Here is a 24837-nt window from a genome sequence, read left to right on the forward strand (position 1 = left end):
ATAACTTGGAGAAAATACAAAAAAACATTTTATTTTAACATGAAAATATCACAAAAATTAGTAAGCCTGAGATGTAGGGTTTTGGTGAAAAACAAGAGGCTTGTAGTGTTTTGGCTGCTGATAAAGATGCATGTATTGATAGCTGGGGTGAAAAGCAGAAGAATGCACTTATTTCTTCTGCACGTCAGTATCTTCAAACACAGTAAGCCACATGCACCCTTCTTTCCTTAAACTGTTGCTGGTTCACTCGGCTTAGTTCCAGCGGAAGTGGATCTGACGCGGGCGGTCAGCCCCTTCTTTGACCAATGGCTTATGGAATTCACGTCCTGCACGGGAGTGGATGTTCGCCCAACAAAACTCACAGTAATACTGCAGGCAAGTGACATTGGCACAAAAAAAAGGGGCAAACTTCCCACCGCAACGTGCGCCCTGGCACTCGTCACACATCTGGTCATCCAACACATATGGCTTTACCTCCACCTGGAGAAGACAACAAGAGAGAACAGAAAAAACAAACAAAAAAAATACCTCCGTCAGCATAGTCCTCCGTTTCCCGAACAACGCTCTCAACTAATCCCAGCCTTCTTCTCCTTCGTCCTATTCCGTCGTATTTACTGAGCGCTTACTGGGTGCAGAGCACTGTACTAAGAGCTTGGGAGAGTACGATACGACAACGGACTCATTCCCTGCCCACAACATGTTCATGGTCTAGAGGGGGAGAAAGACATTAATATACATTGTACTTAATAAATTACAGATATATACATGTGCTGTGCAGATGGGAGGAAGGAAGAAAGAAGGGAGCAAGTCAGGGTGACGCAGAAGGGAGAGGGAGAAGGGGCGAGGAGGATCTTAGGGAAGGCTTCTTGGAGGAGATGTGCCTTCAATAAGGTTTTGAAGAGGGGGAGAGCAATTATCTGTCTGATATGAGGAGGGAGGGCATTCCAGGCCAGAGGTAAGATGTGGACGAGAGGTCGGCGGCGAGATAGACGAGATCAAGGTACAGTGAGAAGGTTAGCTTTAGGGGAACAAAGTGTATGGGTTGGGCTGTACTAGGAGAGTACCAAGGTGAAGTAGGAGGGGGCAGGGTGAATAAGTGATTTAAAGCCAACGGTGTTTGGGGGAAGGTGGTAGGTTCTGGAAAACAAGAAAATCAGGACACATTCTTCCAGGAAAAATTTCAGTTGAAAAAAATCACTAAAAATGGGAAGTACAGTTCTCTAACAGATTAATCTTCGGCGAATAAATCCCACTCTCACCACTATCAGCCTGTGTCTGGACTACAATTACTATAAAAAGCAGTACTTTCAAAGGGTCTTTGTCTAAAATTACCATTAAGATTAAGTTTTTGTCTAAAATTACCATTAAGATTAACACCTAAGAACAATTACAATTTAAATGTAATGTGTGCACACTCCATTATATTCTATATTCTAGGCTATTAATAACCTGAGACATGAATGGGGCAAAGCTGGTATTCAAAAACCTTTTTAAAGAGGGCAGGGGGAAGAAAGGAAAAGGGAATGACTTTAAAAAATTACCCAGATGCAGTAACTAAAGCAGATCAAATTCTAGGTCTATATGGTTTTGTCAGGCACCCTACAAGTTTCTCCAAGTATAAACACAAAATTATTGTTTTAGAAATATTTCTTCTCTTGCCCTGAATCTTTCAGCCAGTCTTGCTATTATCTGGTTATTTTAGACTCTGGTTCTACAAAGTGTATAGCCTATATGCTCTGGTACAATTTACAGCAAAAAATAAGGAAGCTTGGAAGTTCATTTGTATCATATTCATTTCAAACCATGGGATGAAATATTTAAATAAAAAACACCTTTATTTTCTTCAAATGTGGATGACCACAAACGATCCTCCTGCTTTCCTAACGAAAGCCGATCATTCCTCAGATACTTTTTTGAAGACCATCCAAAGCCTATCCTCCCTGTGAAAAAAACCCAAACCGCCAGCCTCATTCATTAGCGGGGGCTTCCTCTCTTCCACACCTCCCTTCCATCATGGCATTCCTCCCTCCCAGTGACAGGTTCTCTGATGAGGACCTCCTTTCAAGGAGCTTCAAGAGCTGAATTGGATATCTAATGGGACAGTTTGGCACAATGCACCTTGCCAATGCATGTATTAGGACTTGAACAGAACCAAACTGAACAGAAGTCTGGGTCAACTCAGGCCAACTATAGTGCAAAAGATTCAACACACCAGTATTCCCCAGGTCGGTTTTACCAGAAGTGTTACTTACTAAGAGGGATGGATCAGAGAGATTTACAACCTATACAGGACACCACAGAGATGAAACCAAATAAACTCCCAAAAGCACAATTAATCTTCTCACTAATTTGAATCCCATGAATCTCCAGTAGCATCAGTGCTACATATATTTTATATAATTTCATTTCCTAAATAATAATGTGGTATATAAGAGCTTACTATATGCCAAGCACTGTACTAAGCACTCATTCATTCATTCAATCGTATTTATTGAGCACTGTGTGCAGAGCACTGTACTAAGTGCTTGGAAGGATAATTTGGTAATCAGGTCTTATACAACGCCTGTCCCACATGAGGCTTGCAGTCTTAGGTCGAGGGAGGACAAGTCTTTAACCTCCATTTTACAAATGAGAAAACTGAGGAACAGAAAGGTTAAGAGACTTGCCTAGGGTCACACAGCCAGCAAGTGCCAGAGTCGGGATTTAAATGCAGATCCTCTGACTTCCAGGCCTGTGCTCTTTCCACTAGGTCACGCTGTTTCCTATAAACTAAATAATCAGTTCAGTAGTTTCATTTCAAGAATCTGCTCACTATTCCATTACAGAAAACATCATGATGTGCATTGTCTATTATTTCTCGGGATCCTAATCTGGGTTTCTTTTCAAGACATAACTACCTCAGTGCAGGACTACATTCGAAATGTATTTTTAACTTTGTTCCATGTCCTCTTTCCACTTTCACCCATGCCAACTGTAACTGTCATTTTTGACTTCCATTTGCCTTCCCCGTTAGAAGTGTGAGAGCCCTGTGGGCAGGGAATGTCTCACAAAATCGGGGTTTGGAGATCTGATTCTTGATGCCTGTTCACTTGTTTTGATGTCTGTCTCCCCCCCTAGACTGTGACCCCTTTGTGGGCAGGGATTGTCTCTATTTGTTGATGAATTGTACTTCCCAAGTGCTTAGTACAGTGCTCTGCGTACAAGAAGCACTCAATCAATTCGATTGAATTGAATGAATGAATGATTTTGGCAATAAATGGGCAAGACCATCAAGATCTTTGGTCCCCAGATGAGAACGACAGTATTGTCTCCTCCTTCCATCCAGGGATGATGTTGAGACAAAAGTGTCTGTTTATTGTTGCAATGCACTCTCAGAAGTGCTTAGTACAGTACTCTGAGTAAATATGACTGAATGAAAAGTGAAATGATGCACATGAAAACACTATTTTTGAATTATTCACTTATTTCTCAAGCAATCCCAGTATGCTAGCCCTTACCTACAACAGATAAGGGTCCCATTTCCATTTACTAAGGAGACAGGGCAGACAGAATGATTACATGCTGATCTCGATTCTCCCCTCCATCTCCCTCTCCTTAGATATGAGTTCCCAGGTTTAGAAGACAGAAGCATCTCCTCTTCTTCCCCCTTGCACTTTCCCACGCTAGTCTAAAAACAACCCAGGAAGCTGTTGAATCAGGGCACAGCAGCTGCCGCTACACAACAGAGAATACTCCATTACGTGCAGTGCCAGCCCCAAATATGCCTCGAGGGGGGTGGAGCTGTTGGACCTCTGCCAACTTTCAGCAGCTGGGTGACCTTTGGGCTTCTGGCCAGGCGGCATCAACTGCGGCTCTTGGTTACACTAATCCAGTCTAAATTTTCACCGGCTCTGAAACTCCTAGATTGACCAGATCCAATTTCCTTACACAATGCATCTCCCTCCTTGACTTTATACCCCCTTCAAACATCAGTAAAGAACTCAACCGATCGACTTAGTGTGAAAATCCCACTTTGGGGCATTGAATTGTCCAATCCTAACCTTGGGGCGTGCACTCCATACTCTTACCAATGACGATGATACATTAATTGACTCTGTGAGCCACTCATTCAGGGAAATTCAATCACATGCAGATGAGCTTTATTGCCCAGGGCACAGAACAGCGCTCAGTACGTAGTAAGTGCTCAACAAATACCATCATTATCATTATTACTATTGATGCACTGTCTCACCTGTGACCCACCTGACCCTCTCAGTGGCCCACAGTCTCCGTGCCCCGTATTGGGTTCTACCAACCCACTGCGCCCTCATTTGGTTTCCAGGAGCCCCACCTGAAGATGTTAAAAGTAGTGCCAGGAGCAGGCTTGCACAGGAAGTAGTGCCATTTTTTGAGATCTGTGGAAAAAACCCCAGGACGTTGGGTAAGGGGCTGCATGGGGGAGGTCAAGGCTGTGATATTCTGAGGAGCCTGACTTTGGGAACTGAGCTGCTGCATTAACAGGCTGGGAGGTGCCCATTCAGACCAGAAATGCTTTAGGAGGAACTCTCCCCTCTCCCCAACCCTACAGGAGGAGTCTAGAGCTCTGGCACCTGTCTCCTTTTTCAGATTAGCAAGTGAGCCCCCGCATAATAATTACAGTATTTGTTAAGCGCTTACTGTGTGTCAAGCACTGTTCTAAGTACTGGAAGAGAAATAGCACAGTAACACTTAAGGGTGCATTTGAGGAGATTATTTTCCATCTAAGACTTCATGAAAACTAACAGTTTTCTATTTTGATTTTTTTGGTGGAAGGGAGAGAGTTGGGGACTGAAGACCTGTAAAACATTAGGGCATCTTTGGGGAGGCATGTGAGACGGGGATGGTGTCCAACCGGATTAGTCTGTATCTACCGCAGTGTTTAGTAGAGTGCCTGGCACATAGTATAGCGCTTAATTAATACCAAAAGGCAGGCTGTTTCTCTTGATATGCTTTTTTTGGGGCACATTCTGACTAGGGATATGCCTGACTGACAGTTGTTGGCTGAAGGGGCTGGCAACTAGATGCCCTGTCCCTGCCCCAGTCTGGATTCTGAGAATCATCCTGAGGGCTCCTTAGTTGGCAACAGAGAAAGAGCAGATGGCCTGAGAGTCATGAGGATGGAGCTGAAAGTTCAAGTAGAACTTTATTTTCTAGCAGGATTATTGCTATGTGCCTCCCTTAATGTTGGCTTCATCTAGAACTGTAATTACATCCGTTTTAAAAAATTATGCTCACCCCATGTGCAAACAGCTTTAATAGCTTCATATAAAATTGCTCTCTCCAAAACACATTTGCGCTGTGCATCTGTATGACCTATACCCACCTCTGAAGCCTACCAACTACACTGGTACATTCTCTCACCCCTTTAATCAATTCTAAATTGTGCTGGCAGAAATCCTCCTGTCACTTTAGAAAACATCCCTCCTCTTTCAAACCTTTAACAGGTTTCTTATCACTCCACGTAATAAATAATGATGGTATTTGTAAGTTATGTGGCAAGCACTGTTTTAAGTGCTGGGGGAGATACAAGGTTATGAGGTTGTCCTGCATGGGGCTCACAGTCTTAAGCCCCATTTTACAGAAGAGGTAACTGAGGCACAGAGAAGCTAAGTGACCTGCTCAATGTCACACAACTGACATTTGGCGGAGATGGGATTAGAACCTACGACCTCTGACTCCTAAGCCTGTGCTCTTTCTGCTAAGCCTCGGTGCTTCTAATTTACCACTCTCTTTCCTTAGCTCAAGTTAAACTAGCCTCCTTTCAGTACTCTTGGTTCTAGTCTTTAAGGGGCTGCATGTTTGGAGTCAGGAGTAAAGTGCAGGACATGTATCTTCCCACATTGGCCAAGTTATCCCCAACTCCTTTCAGAAGCAGCATGGCACATTGGAAGAGCTCGGGCCTGGGAGTCAAAAGATCATGGGTTCTAATCCTTGCTCTGCCACTTGTCTGTTGTGGAACTTGGACAAGTCACTTCACTTCTCTGTGACTCAGTTCCCTCATCTGTAAAATGGGGATTGAGACCGTGAGCCCCACGAGGGACAGGGACTGTGTCCAATCTGATCTGTTTGAATCCACTCCAGCGCTTAGTACAATGCTTGGCACATAGTAAGCACTTACCGAATACCACAATTATTATTATTCAGGCATGATCTCAACACTGTTTCCTACACTTGATGATACAGAATGTGGGCAAAAGTGTCTCCGCCTATCCACTTGACCATCCATCTCCTCTTCCTACTAATAAATTGTCCTTTCAGTTGTACTTCAGGGAATGCACCAAGGAAAAAGAGAGTGCAATTGTACACCTTTGGAAATAATGGTTTTAATGTACGTGGATTCTAAGTACTGACTCTAATGTATTCCCTGAAGCACTTAATACAGTACTCGGCACACAGTAAGCGTCCAATAAATATAATTGACTGAGTAATTACATTTAAGGAACTGTTTTCGCTGCAATTATATAGGCCTCCCTAGTAAGTAAGCTCCTCAACAGCAGAGACCACATCTTTTTAATTAGTGGAAATTGCCTAGTAAAGCACTAAGCATGAAGGGAAACTCAATGCCAGTCTAAGTCCAAGTAATTTCAAGCAGAGGCTTCCGACAATGTCACTGCTAAAGCTGCCAGTCAAGAGAAAATATCAAATAGATAAAAGTCCAAAAGATATTTTAACTCTTAATATGCTGATGGTGTTTTCAACTTAAATGAATACCAGATGTAGATGATCCTCCTTTGCCATCACGATAGTTTATTTTGGGACTGGAAATCATCAACTAGACATTCAGAAACTGGTGAATTTCAAATCAATCATATTTATGGAGCACTTACTGTGTGCACAGCACTGTATAAAAAGCTTGTTGAGAGTCCAATATAACAGAGTTAGTAGACATGTTCTCCGCCTGCAATGAGCTTACAGTCAGCAGGAAAGCCATGGTCTAACATGGTTTCAGGGAAGCAACATGGCCTTGGAAACAGAGGACCGGGGTGTTAATTCCAGCTCTGCCACTTACCTGCTGTGTGATTTTGGGCAAGCCAATTAATTTCTCTGTGCCTCAGTTTCTTCAACTGCAACATGGTGATTCAATTCAACTACTTAGACTTTGAGCTCCATGTGGGACAGAGGTTGTAACCACCCTAATTAATTTGAATCTACCCCAATGCTTGGAACAGTACTTGACACAAAGTAAATGCTTTACAAATATCATAAAAACAAACAAAAAATATTGAGTATTCCTGCATTTCCTTAGCTATTATCAACTCATTCCTTACATAAATATACACCATAAGCAAATTGCTGAATAGTTCAAATGAGGCTATTAAGAAAATAAGTGACAACCTGATTGGTAAATCGAAATATTTTCATTTGTATTTATGCTTAAACCATGTCAGATGACTTATGATTTTGACAAATTTATTTTAGTCATTTCAATACAAAGTCTGGATCATGCTCCCACTTTCTCTCACCAACTGCCCCACCAGTCATCATAAATGAACGAAATGGACATTTTCAAAAAATAACCATTATCCTGCCTCAGGAAAATATCTCTTTATCATTGCTCTCGACTCATGAATTCTCATCTTCTGACCTGACCATCTTTCCCCTTTGTTTTCATCTTGAGCTTCCCTCTTCTCCTTACTTCTTCTCCAGAGAACCAGGAGGAAGATACCTATTGGCTCTGAGGCTGAAGCATGGAAAAACATAAAACCCCAAAGGCCCCCAGGGCATGTTTCAGCTCCTGCAAATCTCAACTGAGCTCCTGAGGAGCAGATGCAGACTGTTATTCTCCATTTAGGGTACCTGATTCCCACAGCTGGGTTAGGGTGAAAGGCAGCTGGGATTTTTACAACCCAAGTAAGAAATAGCATCCTCACCCTTTACTGCCTTTTAAGATCCATAATGGCTGTGGAGTTAAAGTATAGCCATGGGATGTTATTTCCATCCTCTACCCAGTTTGTTCCTCTCTTGCTATAGTGCCATTTCTCTCTCCATATAGAGAGGGGACAAAAAAAGGAACCACATTAAACAGGAAGCTTGTGTCTTCTATTCACAATTCTCTATACAGTAGTTAATTTTCACTCATAACAATGCATGCTTTATGATGGCTACATAATCTAAGCCAAGACACTTTTTCTCCTCCATTCCTGATTTCCATTTTTCCTCTCAAATCTCATCTGAGAATATTTTTCTTCCTTTTAATATGATAATGGTACTTGTTAAGCACTCACTATGTGCTAAGCTCTGGGGTAGATACAAATTAATCAGATTGGACACAGTTCCTATCCCACATAGGGCTCAGAGTCAATCTCTATTTTACAGATGAAGCAACTGAGGCCCAGAGAAGTAAAGTGATTTGCCCAAGGGCATACAGCAGACAAGTGGCAGAGCCGGGATTAGCACTCAGGTCCATCTGACTCCCAGACCTGTGCTCTACAGGAATAATAATAAATAATTATTCTTGTGGCATTTGTTAAGCCCTTGCTATGAGCCAGGTATTGTACTAAGCCCTGGGGTAGATATAAGCAAATCAGGATGGACACAGTCCCTGTCCCGTGTGGTGCTCACAGTCTCAATCCCCATTTTACATGAGGGAACTGAGGGTCAGAGAAATAAAGTGACTTGCCCAAGGTCTCACAGCAGATAAGTGGCGGATCCGGGATTAGAACCCATAACCTTCTGACTCCCAGGTCCATGCTCTATCCACTTTGCCATGCTCTATCGGCTAGGCCTTGCTGCTTCTCACTCTATCTTCATTATTAAAAGTACCAGGGGTTGTATTTTGAATGAAGACCTGTCATTAATAATCCTTTACTCAGATGTGCAATTATAAAAACGAGGAAACATATTTATGCAAAGGAAGGCGTTCAATCAGCTCGTTCCCATCTGTCTCCCCACTCTCCGAGACTATATGCTCGTTTTGGGCAGGGAATGTGTCTACTTACTGTTATACTGCACTCTCTCAAGCCCTTAAGTACGGTGTGCTCTGCACACAGTGACTGCTTAATGAATATGAATAACTGACTACTCACCTTCCCTCCTCTCCCCTCCCACTGCAACCCACGAAACAGACACTGCTCCTCTACGCCACACTAACTGTACCTGCGTCTTGTTCTCAATTCTCTAGCCGGAAACTTCCTGCTCACACCCTCCTTACTGTTTGGAACTGTGCCCAGTACATGGTAAGCCCTTAACAAATACCATAATTACTATTATTACACATCAATCAACAGAATTTATTGAGAATTTACTCTGTGCAGAGCACTGTTAGAAGTGCTTGAGAGAGTACAATCCCATAGACTTGGTAGGCACACAATGACCTTACTGTCTAGAGGGACACATCTGACAGACCAACATTCTCCACAGTGTTAAAGCCCTCCTGAAATCGCAACTCCTCTATGTGGCATACAATTCACCTCCCGTCTTTCCACCCTATTTTCCCCCCATTATTGCCCCTTTGGCACTTTTACATCACTGAAGTATCCTGAAGTCCTTTGACACTCACCCATCTCCCTCTTGGTAGTACTTATGTACACACATCACATCTTTAAACTCTGTTGCTTCTTCTACTTTTAATGACTTAAGTGCTCAACTCCCTTGCTAGATTATAAAGTTTCTAGAGGGCAAGGGTCATGTCCGCTAACTATATTGTACTCTCCCACGTAGTATTTTGAAGAGTACTATCAATCGATGACAAGATGGCATTTCCATTTCATAGGGACATAGAAAAAAAACTAACAACGATGATAAGACTGCAAACACAAAGAATGAAATGTGGATTGTTTCAGGTTTTTTTTTAAAAAAAAACCAAAAGATTTTACAAGGGACTCTAATTTTATTCTTCTGCAAAACTGCGTTTTACAAATTCAAATCCATTTTTATTTTCCATATTTAATGCAAATCTAATCAAAACCATTCAATCCATAATGAATCTCTTAAACCCTCCAGTGATGAATAATGATGCAGCGGGGTCTTAAATTCAGGGAAAAAAAGAATCTGCTCATCATTCATGCTTACGTTCAAGGGATTAAAATAGATTTTAAGTAGTTAAAGAGTTTCTGCAATGCACAGATTTTGTTTATGGTATTTGTTAAACATTTTACTAAGTTCCAGGAACTATACTAAGCACTGGAGTAGATACAAGATCATCAGGTTGGACAAAGTCCATGTCCCACATGGGGGTTCGGTCTTAAACCCATTATACAGATGAAGTAACTGAGGGCCAGAGAAGTGAAGGGCAACCAGCACACAAGTGGCAGAGCTGGGATTAGAACCCAGGTCCTTCTGACTCCCAGGCCCATGCTCAATCCACTAGACCATGCTGCAGTCCTCAAATAGAAGAAATCTAGATATAGTTGGACAACCTCTGACTCTACTGTTGGTCTTTTTTTCATCAAAAATGTAACAGGAAAAATTAATCTTAAATTTGAGAATTTAATTCACGTGACTAAGGCAAGTCTCTCAAATCCCTTCCACCTGCTGACTAGCAAAAGTGGCTTTACCACTCCCCTCGTTCCTCCATGGGGTACAAGTGGACTCCATTGTCCTTTCTCCAGCTGCCCCAAAAATCCCTGACGTTCTACTGCACAGAGGAGATAGTTCTTGCACAGGACTGTCTGGGGTCTCCTCTGCCTCAAATGGGTCCCTGTAGGACACACAGCTCAAGACGGGCCCTGCTGTTGATTAACTCAGTTTTATGAGACTAATTTTTAAATGGCAAATTTGATCAAATTGGACCATGAGGGAGGAGAGGAACTAGAGAAAAAATGCCTTTCTATTTACCACCACTTTATACTTTGGGCCATAGAGAGCCCAGAGAAGCAGCATGGCCTACTGGATAGAGCACGGGCCTGGGAGTCAGAAGGATCTGGGCTCTCACTCTTTGCAAGCAGGGAATGTGTTTGTTATATTGTACTCTCCCAAGTGCTTAGTACAGTACTCTGCACACAGTAAGCGCTCAATAAATATGATTGAATTGAATGAATAAATACAATTGATTGACTAATTCTGGCACTGCCACTTTGCTGTACGACCTTGGACAAGTCACTGCACTATGTCTTACTTACCTCATCTGTAAAATGGGGATTAAGACTCTGAGCTCCACATGGGACGGGGACTGTGACCAATCTGATTAGCCTGTATGTACCCCAGGGCTTAGCACAGTGCCTGGCACATTGTAAGCACTTAACAAATGCCACTTAAAAAAATTAGACCTATAAAAATTGACTATTCAAGTCAGTAATGATAACAAAGTAGCTACGAATGACGTTAACTCAGAAAGAAAATCTTGAGTTCTATTTTCAAGTCTTCAAATCTAAAATCAGAATCTGAAAATAAGGGAAGGCATTCTCAGGTACAGAACACCTTTCAAGAATATGCTTTGTTAAATGAACATATCTCTTGGTGTTTGAATAAAATGCTTGGTTCTCAGGTTAAAGGAGAACTGCAGTCTGTTCAATTCTAAAATATCCATAATACAGCAGCAAATCTCTAGGAACTTTTGAGGAAAGTTTATTTTACTATATATGCAAAAAGAGTTAACCGGTAACTGATCAATATATAACTTACTCGTTTATCAATATCGCCATGCTGAAGTTGAACAAACCGAGCACTGATGGCAGCGATATAACTCTGCTGATTGGAAAAAGCTACACGCCCAGCACCTTTTGGATATTTCAGTTCAGGATCGGTATCAATTCCTGCGTAACAAACTCCACCATAAAGACGGTCCATTATCATCGCTAATTCCACTGTAAGAAACCAAATATTCTCCATTTAAAACACTAACAGATAGTCTTATGAAGTTAAAGTTCAAAACCACTTTCAAAAAATATGGTTCTATAGAAACAATAAGTATTCTGAAGACATTTTCTAAAAAATGGCAAATATTTTCTTCAAGTGAATAATCATGACATTAAAAACCCCCAAAAACAATGCATATGCTTTTCCCAAAACATAAAATATTTTTTTTTACAAATGTTAAATTGTCTATGAACTACATACAAAGGGATCAGTACCCTGCCACTGACTCTCAGCTGCCTTTGGAGTAAATTTTAGCCACCATATTCAACAGGGCAAAAGATACTGAAGGTCAGTATTTTTAAGTCTTGGTGTCCATGCCTTGGTCTAAATTTTGTTTCAAAAAGGACTTCAAATTGAAGGTTAAATCACGGCATGCTAAGGCACTGAAAATTATTCTTCAGCCAGGTTCCGTTTATCCCTCCCACAAAACAGAGGGAGGAATGGACTTATTTGAATTTTGGATGTGGGGAGAATGGAGCCAAGTAGTTAAATGGCATCTGAGAGCACCATTTTAAGGGGAAGCCACAGGGGCATGCTCCTGACATTTCTATTCAGTTTTGACACTTCTTCCACTCACTAAAGCTTAACTGACTTTCAGACTGTAATGTCAGACGATCCTCTTTGGCTTATGTTAACTAAACATAAAAGACTAATAATATGAGTTCTAAAACTATGTTCTCGTCTATATGTCATTTTAAAATAAACTCCTCTTTCTCATCTAATTTGAAAGGTATGAGGACTGTTAAGTATCGTTAAAGCATTTCCTGAAGACATTCCATTTATATATCAAAATAGATTTTAAAAAACCCTCTTACTTCTTTAAATATCTACCAAGTAGGTTGGTGAAAAACACTGGGAATTCAAATTTCAATATACTTATTTTATTAAAAAAAATTTGGTTGTTTACTTGAAAATCATAAAACCATCAGATGAAAATCCTGAATTCCACCCTTTTCATTGTGTTGAAGCAATTAATTCCTTTAGTAGTAATAGTACTTATTAAGCACTTACTGTGTACAGAGCAATCTATTAGCTCTGTACATTCAATATAAATGCTGAATATAACTTGATGGCTAATGGCTGCCTAGAAAAATAACAAAAGACAGGTGCCCACTGAATTCCAGTCACATATTTCAGGTTGTCCTAACAAAAATCCACAGCAACAATATTTACAAGGTTTTAGAAACAAATCAGACTTCATCCACAATTCCTTACTTACCAGCTCTTAATGGCCTAGGAACCCCTCCAACAAAAATTGTTTTTCGAGGATCAAGAGGCTGTGAACCATCCATCACAAAATCACTATCGCTTAGATTCCAGGGACGGATCTGTACCTATGGAGTTAAGGAAGAGCGTACTGAGCTTTAACCTCATTACTCATTTGACACCAGTCGATAGATCAATGGTACCTACTGAGCACTGTATAAAGTGCAAAGATATAACTTTTTTCAGTTGTCTTGTGACAGCTAATGTTAGAGACAATTAACTGCTGGGTTTACAACATGCTGATTCAAAGTCCGGGTTTTGAAAAAATCACCCAACTTTTCTTTATACTCAATACTAAGAATGATACCCTGCTTCTGAATATTTCTATCATCAGTTCAGAAACATATTTAAATATATGACAGCTAAAGCCAATAGGCCACTCAAGGCCTTACTTACTGGTTTATCCTTGATGGTAGGGCTGGAAACACACAGATAGAGTTTTCCATCTTCCTCGATGCAAGCATCAATTAGTGCCTGAACAGAGGTCTCCTCTTGAAAAAGAAGGAATGCGTAACCTGAAACAGTAAATAGAGATATGGATTAAAAAATAAAAATAAAAAGAAGAAGGGAGGGGGTTGTGAGATGATAGATCCCAAATATAAAATCACTATTTCTCATAAGCTGGGGATAAAAGTTGTTAAAAGCAGAAAAGATAATATTACAGATGAGCCCTCGTTAAGGCCAAAAATCATAGTTGCAACAAGATTTTGTAATTGGATGGATATTTCCAATGGCTGATTCCTCAGAATAACATTCAAAAACCCTTTCACAATGAAAAATGCGTTACTCTGTTATTTTCTACCAACTTTGCAAAAACCATTATGCGAAACCATGAACAGAGAGTCCTTTATACAATGTGCCATATATGATAATGTTTTACTTACAATGCAAAAAAATTTTACAGCCAACAATGAGCATTGTGGCCCACGTCTGATTCAGCAAAAATGAAGCACACGTTTTTAAAGAGTAAAGCAAAGTACTTTGATGTGCATGAGATATAATAACTCAATCTCTACTTCAAATACTTGAAATTACAGGGGTCACAGAAATAACGTTAACCCTGTATTGGCTAGATGATTTACTAACTCAACCCTGGTTCGGATCTGATGGAAGAGAGTCATTTCCACATAAATTCAATTTGAGTGATTTCCTGAATAGATCTTTGACTTAAGTGATGTGGTCATTAGGAGAAAAACCTCTAATTTAAGTGGAGTTTACAGAAGGCATCTGTGTTGTCCCTTTAGACGTTGATCTTCCTCAATGATGTGAGGTTCTTTATTGAATATATAGCTTTCTAAAGAAAAAATTAGTTATTGAGATGGCTGTGTGTGTATGAATGCTTGTTCATTCATTCAATCGAGTCCAATCAATGTGACAAACTATCCTTATACAACAGTGTCAAAATCTAAATAAAGTTCTTCGTAAAAACAGACTTTTAGATTCAGACTGTCCTTAACTTATAATGTTTACAGTTATGATGACCAGACCTTTAGACATTTCTACATTTCCTACCACACAACATGTCAGAATATGGCTTTTTACATAAGAATTTGTGTCTCGGACTTGTGGTGATTCCATCTGGTGATCAGCTAACACCCTCTTCTTCCCCTCCCGGCCACATCTCCCACTTCACCTCCCTATCCCTTCTCAAAACACTGACCCACTTCCCCCGGCATTTACCCATGGCCCCTGGCTGTTCTCCTTCACCCCATAATCCCTTATGCCCTTCCTTCTTCTCCTCCTCCCAAGCCTGGTATCACTTTCTAATTTTAAAAAAAAGAACAACAACAACAAAAAAACAAACAGCAACAAAAGACCCAGCACATAGCTGTACTTGGTCACTGACTGGAGTGGCCCCATCCTTGGCTGCAGCCACGGAACCGATTCAGCCGCAGGGGGGAAAGTGACCATGGTTCTCCCTCTAGCCTTCCCCGACCCGCAATCCACAGCCCAGCCCCTGCAGCTGTAGAGGTTCTGTGAGGTGGGATAAGGGAAGATGAGGAGCAGGGAAAAACTTTGGCTGTGAAGGAATTAAGTTCCTTGTGGGGAGGGAACATGTCTACCAATTCTGCTCTATTTTCTCCCAAGCACTTCGTACAGTGTTCAATAAACACGACTGATTGACTAGCCCGGCCAACCCACAAGTTTTTAAAAAACAAAAACAAAAAACTGGAATCAGTGGTACCAACTGGGGAGCTGAGAAGGGACTGCAGGGTGACTGCTCACAGGAATGACAGAGAAAGACAGGAGCCATTTAAAAAACAAAACTGCCTCGGTGGGAGGGGAAAAGTTCAAAAAGGGTGGGGAAGGTGGAGGGCAGAATCACCATACAAGTCTATGTGCCCATGACACTTCAGATGAAACCAAACTCAGCTATCCTACTGTGGAAGCTGTCTGACTCAATATAAATACATTATTCAATAGTATTTATTGAGCGCTTACTATGTGAAGAGCACTGTACTAAGCGCTTGGAATGTACAAATCAGTAACAGAGATAGTCCCTGCCCTTTGACAGGCTTACTCAGCTGTAATTGTGTGAGGATACAATTCAGGGGAAGTTGGACAAAAACACTTTAGTTCAGGAACCAATTTCCCAGATTTAACGTTGTTTCTATGAGAAAATTGTTTCTAATATGTTTTCAACTTTAAGATGCAGCTTTCAGGAATCAGCTGTGTTCTAAGTCCAAAGGACGGCCTGTACTAGTAAAAAATTAATTTGCTGATGACACTTAAGAGTTTCTGTTTTCCTAGAGTTCCAAGAATCACAATGAACTTTCAAAAGAGGGGGAGTTCCTAGAAATGGAGTTTACTAAACAATCAAATCTTTAACTTAAATTCCTAAATGTGGGGAACTTTATGAGAATTTGAGGCTGAAACAGTAACTTCAGAATGATGGCCAACTAAGCAGAGAGGCAGGGCACCTGAAAGTAGGGGACGACTACAATTCGAGTTTGCCACAAGATAGTAGGTAATTCTTCCCATAGTAATTTCCCCTTCTGACCTCAGAACCATTTCGGGAAAACTCTCTTCACAATAGCTGTGAGTAACTCTCAAAACAGTTAAAGAGTCTTTCAAGATGTCTATCTTAAGTCCCAGGAAGAACTGGCACTTGGAGTATTCATTCAATAGTATTTCAATAGTATTTATTGAGCGCTTACTATGTGCAGAGCACTGTACTAAGCGCTTGGAATGAACGAGTAGGCAACAGATAGAGACAGTCCCTGCCGTTTGATGGGCTTACAGTCTAAATGTATCAATAGACGGTAAACCAGGTTTAATCAAACCTCAGAGACTGGGGGCTCTTTCTCCATGCAAAAGGGGAGGCAGAATTCACCTCTGAGAACTGGGGATGGGGGGAAGGAGAGGGGAAAAATGGTCCTCCTTGTCCCCAGCAGACACACCAGATTTTAGAATAATTACGTTCTTTTATGTTCTTGGAATCAAGTATATTCTAGGCTTTATACTACGATCTTAACTCCTATAAAATTATGATTAGAGCTCTTGGGGTTAGTCTTTTAAATAAAAGATTAATCCACAACATTTTTCAGTTGAGAAATACCTCCCCCACCAGGTGATTACTGATGACAAAACTGTTTCAATACAAACATATACACTCACACTTTCATTCATTCATTCATTAGTATTTATTGAGCGCTTACTATGTGCAGAGCACTGTACTAAGCGCTTGGGATGAACAGGTCGGCAACAGATAGAGACAGTCCCTGCCGTTTGATGGGCTTACGGTCTAATCGGGGGAGACAGACAGACAAGAACAATGGCACTAAACAGCGTCAAGGGGAAGAACATCTCGTAAAAACAATGGCAACTAAATAGAATCAAGGCGATGTACAATTCATTAACAAAATAAATAGGGTAATGAAAATATATACAGTTGAGCGGACGAGTACAGTGCTGTGGAGATGGGAAGGGAGAGGTGGAGGAGCAGAGGGAAAAGGGGAAAATGAGGCTTTAGCTGCGGAGAGGTAAAGGGGGGATGGCAGAGGGAGTAGAGGGGGAAGAGGAGCTCAGTTTGGGAAGGCCTCTTGGAGGAGGTGATTTTTAAGTAAGGTTTTGAAGAGGGAAAGAGAATCAGTTTGGCGGAGGTGAGGAGGGAGGGCGTTCCAGGACCGCGGGAGGACGTGACCCAGGGGTCGACGGCGGGATAGGCGAGACCGAGGGACGGTGAGGAGGTGGGCGGCAGAGGAGCGGAGCGTGCGGGGTGGGCGGTAGAAAGAGAGAAGGGAGGAGAAGGGTGGCTCACACCACCTCCAAGCACTTGAGTGGGGAATCTGTTGGAGTGTATTCTTTACTTGTTGGGGAAATAAAGCCAAAATGAGATTTTTTTTTTACCTTTAGGTGGAAAGTAGGACTTGCTTTCTGCTTTGTGAGGCCAGTCCACCACCAAAGGACCAAATCGTCTGAAGCTAGCAGTAATTTCATCTAATAAAACAGTAAAAAAAAAAGATATTAAAAGCAATTACAATGCATTATGCATAGAGGTACCATAATGAACTATTTAAAAGGTCACGAGATGCTCACTCCACTCCCATAGCACTTATGTCCATATCCTTATGCTCTGATGCTTCACCCACCTGTAATTTATTTTAATGTCTGTCTTCCCAATAGACTGTATGATCCTTTAGGGAAAGGACTGCACTGTACTCTCCCAAGGGCTTATTTCAGTGGTCGGCACACAAGAAGTACTCAATAGATATCACTGATTGACTGACTGATTATCCAAGTGCTTTGCAGAATTTTTGGTATAGTAAACACTAAATATCATTATAATTAGTAGTAATAATAATAACATCCATCATCCAAATGACCAGTTATCTGCATCAAGATTAGCTCAGATCCTTAAAAATAAGAAACCTAGCTTCAGAACTATCAAATTAAAGTGGGCAAGTAGCGATCAAATAATTGAGGTTATCAACTAGTTTTAATCTAAATAATTATGGTAGGAATCTCTCCTCTTTTTGAAGGAAAAGCTTACAAAACTTCTCTAATATAGATGACTTAAATTGAAAAAAATAGCCCTACAAAAATGGACTGAACTAGTACACAGTACTTCATTTAATATCAAAAAACAAATACTCTAAAAACAGGTGGAGAAAAGGGTTGTTAGAAGAGAGAAAGACTTGGGGGGCAACTGCTATTGCTTAAAAAAACAAACAAAAAAAAAGCAAGAGTTGTAAAAAATCTTCCCACCAGAGTGACCTGGTGAGACCTTTACTAGAGAGAGCTAGAACCAGATTCGGTCATCCCACTTTAAACAGGATGTGGAGACCCTGGGAAGGAAGGAGATATGGGGAAGGGAATGCCATCTCCATAGAGGTAATAATATTTATGATATTTGTCAAGAGCGTAGTATGTGCCATGCAATGCACTAAACGCTGAGGTGGATACATCCAAATCAGGTTGGACACAGTCTCTGTTCATTCATTCATTCATTCATTCATTCATTCATTCAATAGAATTTATTGAGCGCTTACTATGTGCAGAGCACTGTACTAAGCGCTTGGAATGAACAAGTCGGCAACAGATAGAGGCAGTCTCTGCCATTTGACGGGCTTACAGTCTAATCGGGGGAGATGGGCAGACAAGAACAATGGCAATAAATAGAGTCAAGGGGAAGAACATCTCATCAAAACAATGGCAACTAAATAGAATCAAGGCGATGTACATTTCATTAACAAAACAAATAGGGTAATGAAAATATATACAGTTGAGCAGACAAGTACAGTGCTGAGGGGATGGGAAGGGAGAGGGGGAGGAGCAGAGGGAAATGGGGGGGAAAGAGGGTTTAGCTGCGGAGAGGTGAAGGGGGGGTAGTAGAGGGAGTAGAGGGAGAAGAGGAGCTCAGTCTGGGAAGGCCTCTTGGAGGAGGTGAGTTTTAAGTAGGGTTTTGAAGAGGGGAAGAGACAGAGTGCCCACAGAGTGCCCACAGAAGTGCTAGTGTCACTCTGTCCCATGTGGGGCTCACATTCTCGATCCCCATTTTACAGATCAGGTAACAAGCACAGAAGTTAAGTGACTGCCCAAGGTCATACAGCAGACAAGTGGGAGAGCCGGGATTAGAAACCACTACCTTCTGACTCTCAGGCCCATGTTCTATCCACTATGCCATGCTGCTTCTAATTAGGCCATGCTGGTTCTCAGGTGGAGGAGACTGACACGAGAGGGACAGAGCTAATGGCTTTTAGGGCAAGGAAAGCAGTCACAGGTAGCCCAAAATGGAGGCATGATATGAGAAGAAGCATGGCTCAGTGGAAAGAGCCCAGGCTGAGGAATCAGAAGTCACGGTTCTAATCCCGACTCCGCCACTTGTCAGCTATGCGACTGTAGGCAAATCACTTCACTTCTCGGTGCCTCAGTTCCCTCATCTGTCAAATGGGGATGACTGTGAGCCTCATGTGGGACAACCTAATTACCTTGTATCCTCCCCCCACTGCTTAGAATAGTACTTGGCACATACTAAGCGCTTAACAAATACCATTATTATTATTATACTGCTAGAGTTTTGGATATTGCTCCTGCCAGCAGACCACCAATCTGCATTTCTCACCTTCAGCAGCCTCAGGTCTAGGCTAGGGAGTCCTCTAGGACTCAGGCAGACTCCTAGGGAGGTTGAGCCATATTATGGCTACCTTGCTCCTCCAAGAACAAGACAGGTGACCAGGCTCTACAGCTGTTGAGGTGACCATGTAACTCCCAAGTAGCCATCCTGACACTTGCTGGCCTGGTTCTGCTGCTACCTGAGCAATGGTGGCTCTGATTCTACTGGCCCGCTCAGCGCTGGGGCTGCTGTTCCTGTCACTTCTCAAAGAGGCCTTCCCTGGCTAAGCCCTCCTCTCCTCCCCGTCCCTTCCCTGTCACCCTGACTTGCTCCCTTTACTTATTCCCCCCAGCAGCCTTACGATACCTATGGACATATCTGTAATTTATTTATTTATATTAATGACTGTCTCCCCCTCTGGACTGTAATCTTACTGTGACAAGGAACGTGTCTGTTGTACTGTTATATTGTAATCTCCCAAGTGCTTAGTACAGTGCTCTGCAAAGAATAATCACTCAATAAATAACCTTGACTGATGGTTAATAACAGCAGCTGCAGGGGAGCAGTTTGGGGTAAAGGTCATGGGTTCTAATCCCGGGCTGAGCCACTTGTCTGCTGTGTCACCTGGGCAAGGCCCTTCACTTCTCTAGACCTCAGTTATTTCATCATGGTGTAGTGGCTAGAACACGGGCCTGGAAGTCAGAAGGTCAGGGGTTCTAATCCAGGCTCTGCCACTTTTTGCTGTGGGACTTGGGCAAGGCCCTTCACTTCTCTGGGCCTCAGTTACCTCATCTGTAAAATGGGGATTGAGACTGTTAGCCCCACGAGGAACCGGGACTGTGTCCAATCCAATTTGCTTATATCCACCCCAGAGCTTGGTACAGTGCCTGGCACAAAGTAAGTGTTTAAAAAATACCATTTTTTTCCTCTGTGCCTCAGTTACCTCACCTGTAAAAAATGGGGATTAAGAGTGTGAGCCCTTGTGAGACAGAGACTGTGTCCAACCTGGTTAACTTGTACCTAACCCAGACCTTAGAACAGTGCTTGACACATAACAAGTACCATGATTATTACTATTATTAGTTCAATAAAGTGCCCTTTTTGCCTGGATGAAAATCCCACACAATGATATTAAATATATTGACAACTGTGTACAAGTTTACTAAAGAGAAAGACATTTTAGGGTAGCAATGAAATCTGTTTGTAAAGCTGCTAAAAATCCAAAATGCTTATTTTTAAAGGTGTAAGTTTTATATTCGAAGTATCCCAAAATTATTCTACGGAATTATTTTTAAACTGAAAGAACAACTGAAAGCATGACCAGATGTCCCACATTCAGTAAAAATGCATTACAAATTAGTTGTTGGGTTAATTTATTCACTGGAAGAATAAATTATCTATTAAAAATCATCCCTTGCTTGCAGGCAAATAAACCCAAAGATCTTGACAATTTTTAATAAATCCCTTATTTTTGAGACTTGCCTAAAATAGTGACAATAATCATCTTTTCATTTTCATTAATCTTCAGTGAGCTCCAAATTAGTACAGTTTAAACAACTTTATGTCCAGATTTAGCTTAAATTCAAAAACTCCAACACTAGGATAGCCCCTTAGAATCGAAGAAATGGAACAGACCTCAAAAGGTCCAGTTATCCGTTTCCAGGAATGTGACTGTCTAAACCAAAGGCAGACCATCTGATTTTTGACGTTTTCCAAGAATGGCGGGTTCCAAGGTAACTTGCTCCAGTGTCTGTTTATTTTTCGTTAAAATAACCTCACCTTCATCAATGTCTGGAGGAAGTCCACCAACAAAAACTTTTCTAGAGAAACGTTCTATCCGCTCTCCATTCTGATGAGCCGAGTAGCATGTGGGTGAATTCAAGACACCAACTTGATCGGTGTGGCCATCATCCAGCAAGCCATCATCTATTGGAAAGAGTGACGAACGACCTAGAAAATAAGAACAAATGTTGAAGTGTAATTCTGCATGTTAGGAAAAGCAGGATGAAATAACATCTACCTAACAAACAACAACAAAAAAACCCCAAACAAAACTGGGAAACATTAACTTGCTTGGTAGAAATCTTCACTTAACAATAAAAAAATAGCAAGTCCGATTCTCTTTCAGGTGACTGAGGGTAACAACTGATAAATTACTGGTTCATTATTGTAAAAATTGGTTCATTGCCCTAAACAGTTCTATTGGCTGAATAGAAATCCATGGAGCTTCTTTGGAGAACTTCAGTACCTGGGAGTATTGGGCACATTTATCTCAAGAGTATATTTAGAAATGCAGCTAAACATCTTGACATTTTGCCTTTTTTAAAAAATTATTTTCCTCATGATTTTCTTATTTCCAAGCAGTTTATGCAAAAGTTTTATTTTCATTTTTACTATTCACCACTGAATCTCCAACTTGCTTCCTTTGTTCCTCATAAACCAACCTTCTGTCCTTCACTTTTGACTTTCATCCATCCATCTCCTCATTCTCCCTCTCTACGGGCCTGCATAAATTCAAAGTTCTCCTAAAATGCCACCATTCCTGCGAGACTTTCCAGATTTATTCCCAGAGCTCTAAATCATATCAACCCTTTAGCTCTCTCTAGCACCTAAGAATTCATTAGTATTCAGCCTTAGCACTTTATTTTGACTACAGTTTTAAATATTTCAAGTATAAGCTCCTTGTACGTGGGAAGGGTGCTGCTTCTTTATTTTTTATTTCATGCACCAAATAAGAGTTCAATAAATGCTAATATTAGTATGGGTGGATTTAAACTTACCAAATTCTATAAAAACAATTTGGGTTTGAACAATTGGTCCAACTTTGTTTTCAATTTAAATTTAAAATTGATACTATGTTTTACAGTGAGGAGGGCGGCAAGGAAAGGGCACAGTAAGCCCTCTGAAAGAACAGGTTTTTTTAAAAAATACCGAAAACTTTGGTAGAATGATGTAAACATATTTTTCCAACATGGGCTTTAAGAGCATACTTTACACATGTTGAAAAGACCACAGCAGAATCATAATTCTCGTAAGCTAAAAAGAGGAATTTTAAATTTGCTTTCAATAAGTTTTGAACACATTTGATCACTGTGTAAATTTCATAAACAAAAATGTGTCAGACAAGTTACGATTTCTAACACACAGATATGAAATGGAAATACAGCACAATCAGATGGCAGAGATATTCCTGTCCTAAAGAAATACTGAAACGTGTTGCTCAAGGAGGAGTGAACTTACACATTTGCCAAAAACACCACTAAGAACTAACCTAGAGTTCAGGTGAAAAGAAGGACAAAATATGTTGACAAAATATGCAATGTCCATTAAATGACTACTAAGCTCATTTTTCACAGCTCAAAAATAGTTGGCCAACTTATTTTGAAGAAAGAAATATGAAGAGTACATTTAATGGGTTCATTACTTCTCTCCTCACAAATTAAACAAGATATCAGACAGACGGACAATAATTGAATGTGTCTTCTATGCCTTAATGTTATGCATTACCAAATATTTTAATGGAATAAATGTTAACATATTGGCAAGACTACAGATTAAATGCATGGCTGCACACATGAATTAAACCTAGGATAGGTCTACAAATTGGGATATCTGAATCCAACTTTGGCCCAGCTGGTATTCAAAAATCAGTCAGCCTTTCATCTGTAACCAATACGAGAATAAACATCAAGCTGTGCTTCCTTTCAAAAATGAAAATGTGCAACTACAACACCTGCTTCTGTTACTTTTTCAGGATTCTGAGCACTACAGTCCAAGGATGAAATGTACAGACAATACTAACTAACAAAGACCTACTTCTTACAATTCCTAGATGAAACGAGATAAACATACAATTCCTAGAAGAAAGAAGATCGGAGAGAAAAAAATAAGTTACAGATAGCCGGAAAGAGGGTTGTCCATAGCCTCAGTTAACTCTTGTTTCAAGCAAACTTTAGGAGACCCTATACTTTAGTCGAAAATATTTTACTCTGAAAATATTTTACTAAATCAGGCCCTGTTTGGCAACACTTTCAAAAGAGACTTTTAAAAATGTTATTGTGGTGTTCATTAAAATGAGAGTTAACAATTACCAGTTGGAAGGAAACTCATGTTTCATAAAAGCCTGAAGATACACCAAAGGGCTACAGGATTTCCCTGAGGGCCATACTGAAGTGTATAGAATAATATGGAGCTCAGTGGCAAATACTCTGAGTTTGATTTGCATATATCTGCATAGTAGCAGGAACAGCACTAATTGAGCATCCATTTAGTGCCATGCACTGTACTAAGCATTTGAGAAATGCAAAACATAGTAAGTGGCATATTCCCTGGTCACAAAGAGCCTGCTCTCTGCCTATTCTTAGGATATTTTTCAAAATTGACAGTTTGTTTTTGGTACTTCCAACATACAGAGCAGAGGGCCTAGGAACACTACCGTTCTCACCTGCCCCGCCTTCAACCCCTGGCCCACACCCTACCTCTGGCTTAGAACATCCTCCCTCCTCAAATAATAATAATGATATTTGTTAAGCACTTACCATGTGCTAAGCACTGTTCTAAGCGCCGGGATAGGTACAAGGTTAGCAGGTTGTCTCACACAGGGCTCACAGTTTTAATCCCCATAGTAAAATGAGGTTACTGAGGCACAGAGAATTTAAGTGACTTGCCCTCAGTCACACAGCTGACAGTGGCAGAGTCGGGATTAGAACCTACGACCTCTGACTCCCAAGCCTGTGCTCTTTCCACAAAGCCATTATCAAATCTGCCAAACAATCACACTTCTCCCCTTCAAAGCTCTATTGAAAGCTCACCTCCTCCAGGACACCTTCCCAGACTAAGCCCCCTTTTTCCTCAGCTTCCCCTCCCCATCGCCCCAACTTGCTCCCTTTGCTCTAACACTCCCCCCGCCCCACAGGACTTGCATATATATATAATGGCTCAGTGGAAAGAGCATGGGCCCTGGAGTCAGGGCTCATGAGTTCAAATCCCAGCTCTGCCACTTGTCGGCTGTGTGACTGTGGGCAAGTCACTTAACTTCTCTGTGCCTCAGTTCCCTCATCTGTAAAATGGGGATTAAGACTGTGAGCCCCATGAGGGACAACCTGATTCCCCTATGTCTACCCCAGCGCTTAGAACAGTGCTCGGCACATAGTAAGCGCTTAACAAATACCAACATTATTATTATTATTATTATTATAATT

At 41.1% G+C, this 24837-nt stretch overlaps 1 protein-coding gene across 2 annotated transcripts in view; it reads right to left on the minus strand.

The window, feature by feature from the left end:
• Positions 1-24837, minus strand: part of CPEB2 (cytoplasmic polyadenylation element binding protein 2) — a 79978-nt gene that overhangs the window by 3518 nt on the left and 51623 nt on the right. For both annotated transcript variants that reach the window (XM_039911934.1, XM_029062056.2), the window contains exons 7-12: positions 21416-21586; positions 17431-17520; positions 13477-13595; positions 13034-13148; positions 11581-11762; positions 1-480 (exon numbers count right to left, since the gene is read on the minus strand). The exon at positions 1-480 is cut by the window's left edge and continues 3518 nt beyond it. In XM_039911934.1, coding sequence (XP_039767868.1) covers positions 253-480; positions 11581-11762; positions 13034-13148; positions 13477-13595; positions 17431-17520; positions 21416-21586 — 905 coding nt within the window. In that variant the 3' untranslated portion in view covers positions 1-252. The remainder of the gene's footprint in view (positions 481-11580; positions 11763-13033; positions 13149-13476; positions 13596-17430; positions 17521-21415; positions 21587-24837) is intronic.

This window comes from Ornithorhynchus anatinus, chromosome 4 (genome assembly GCF_004115215.2).
Source record: "Ornithorhynchus anatinus isolate Pmale09 chromosome 4, mOrnAna1.pri.v4, whole genome shotgun sequence".
In the NCBI taxonomy this organism is placed as follows: Eukaryota; Metazoa; Chordata; class Mammalia; order Monotremata; family Ornithorhynchidae; genus Ornithorhynchus; species Ornithorhynchus anatinus.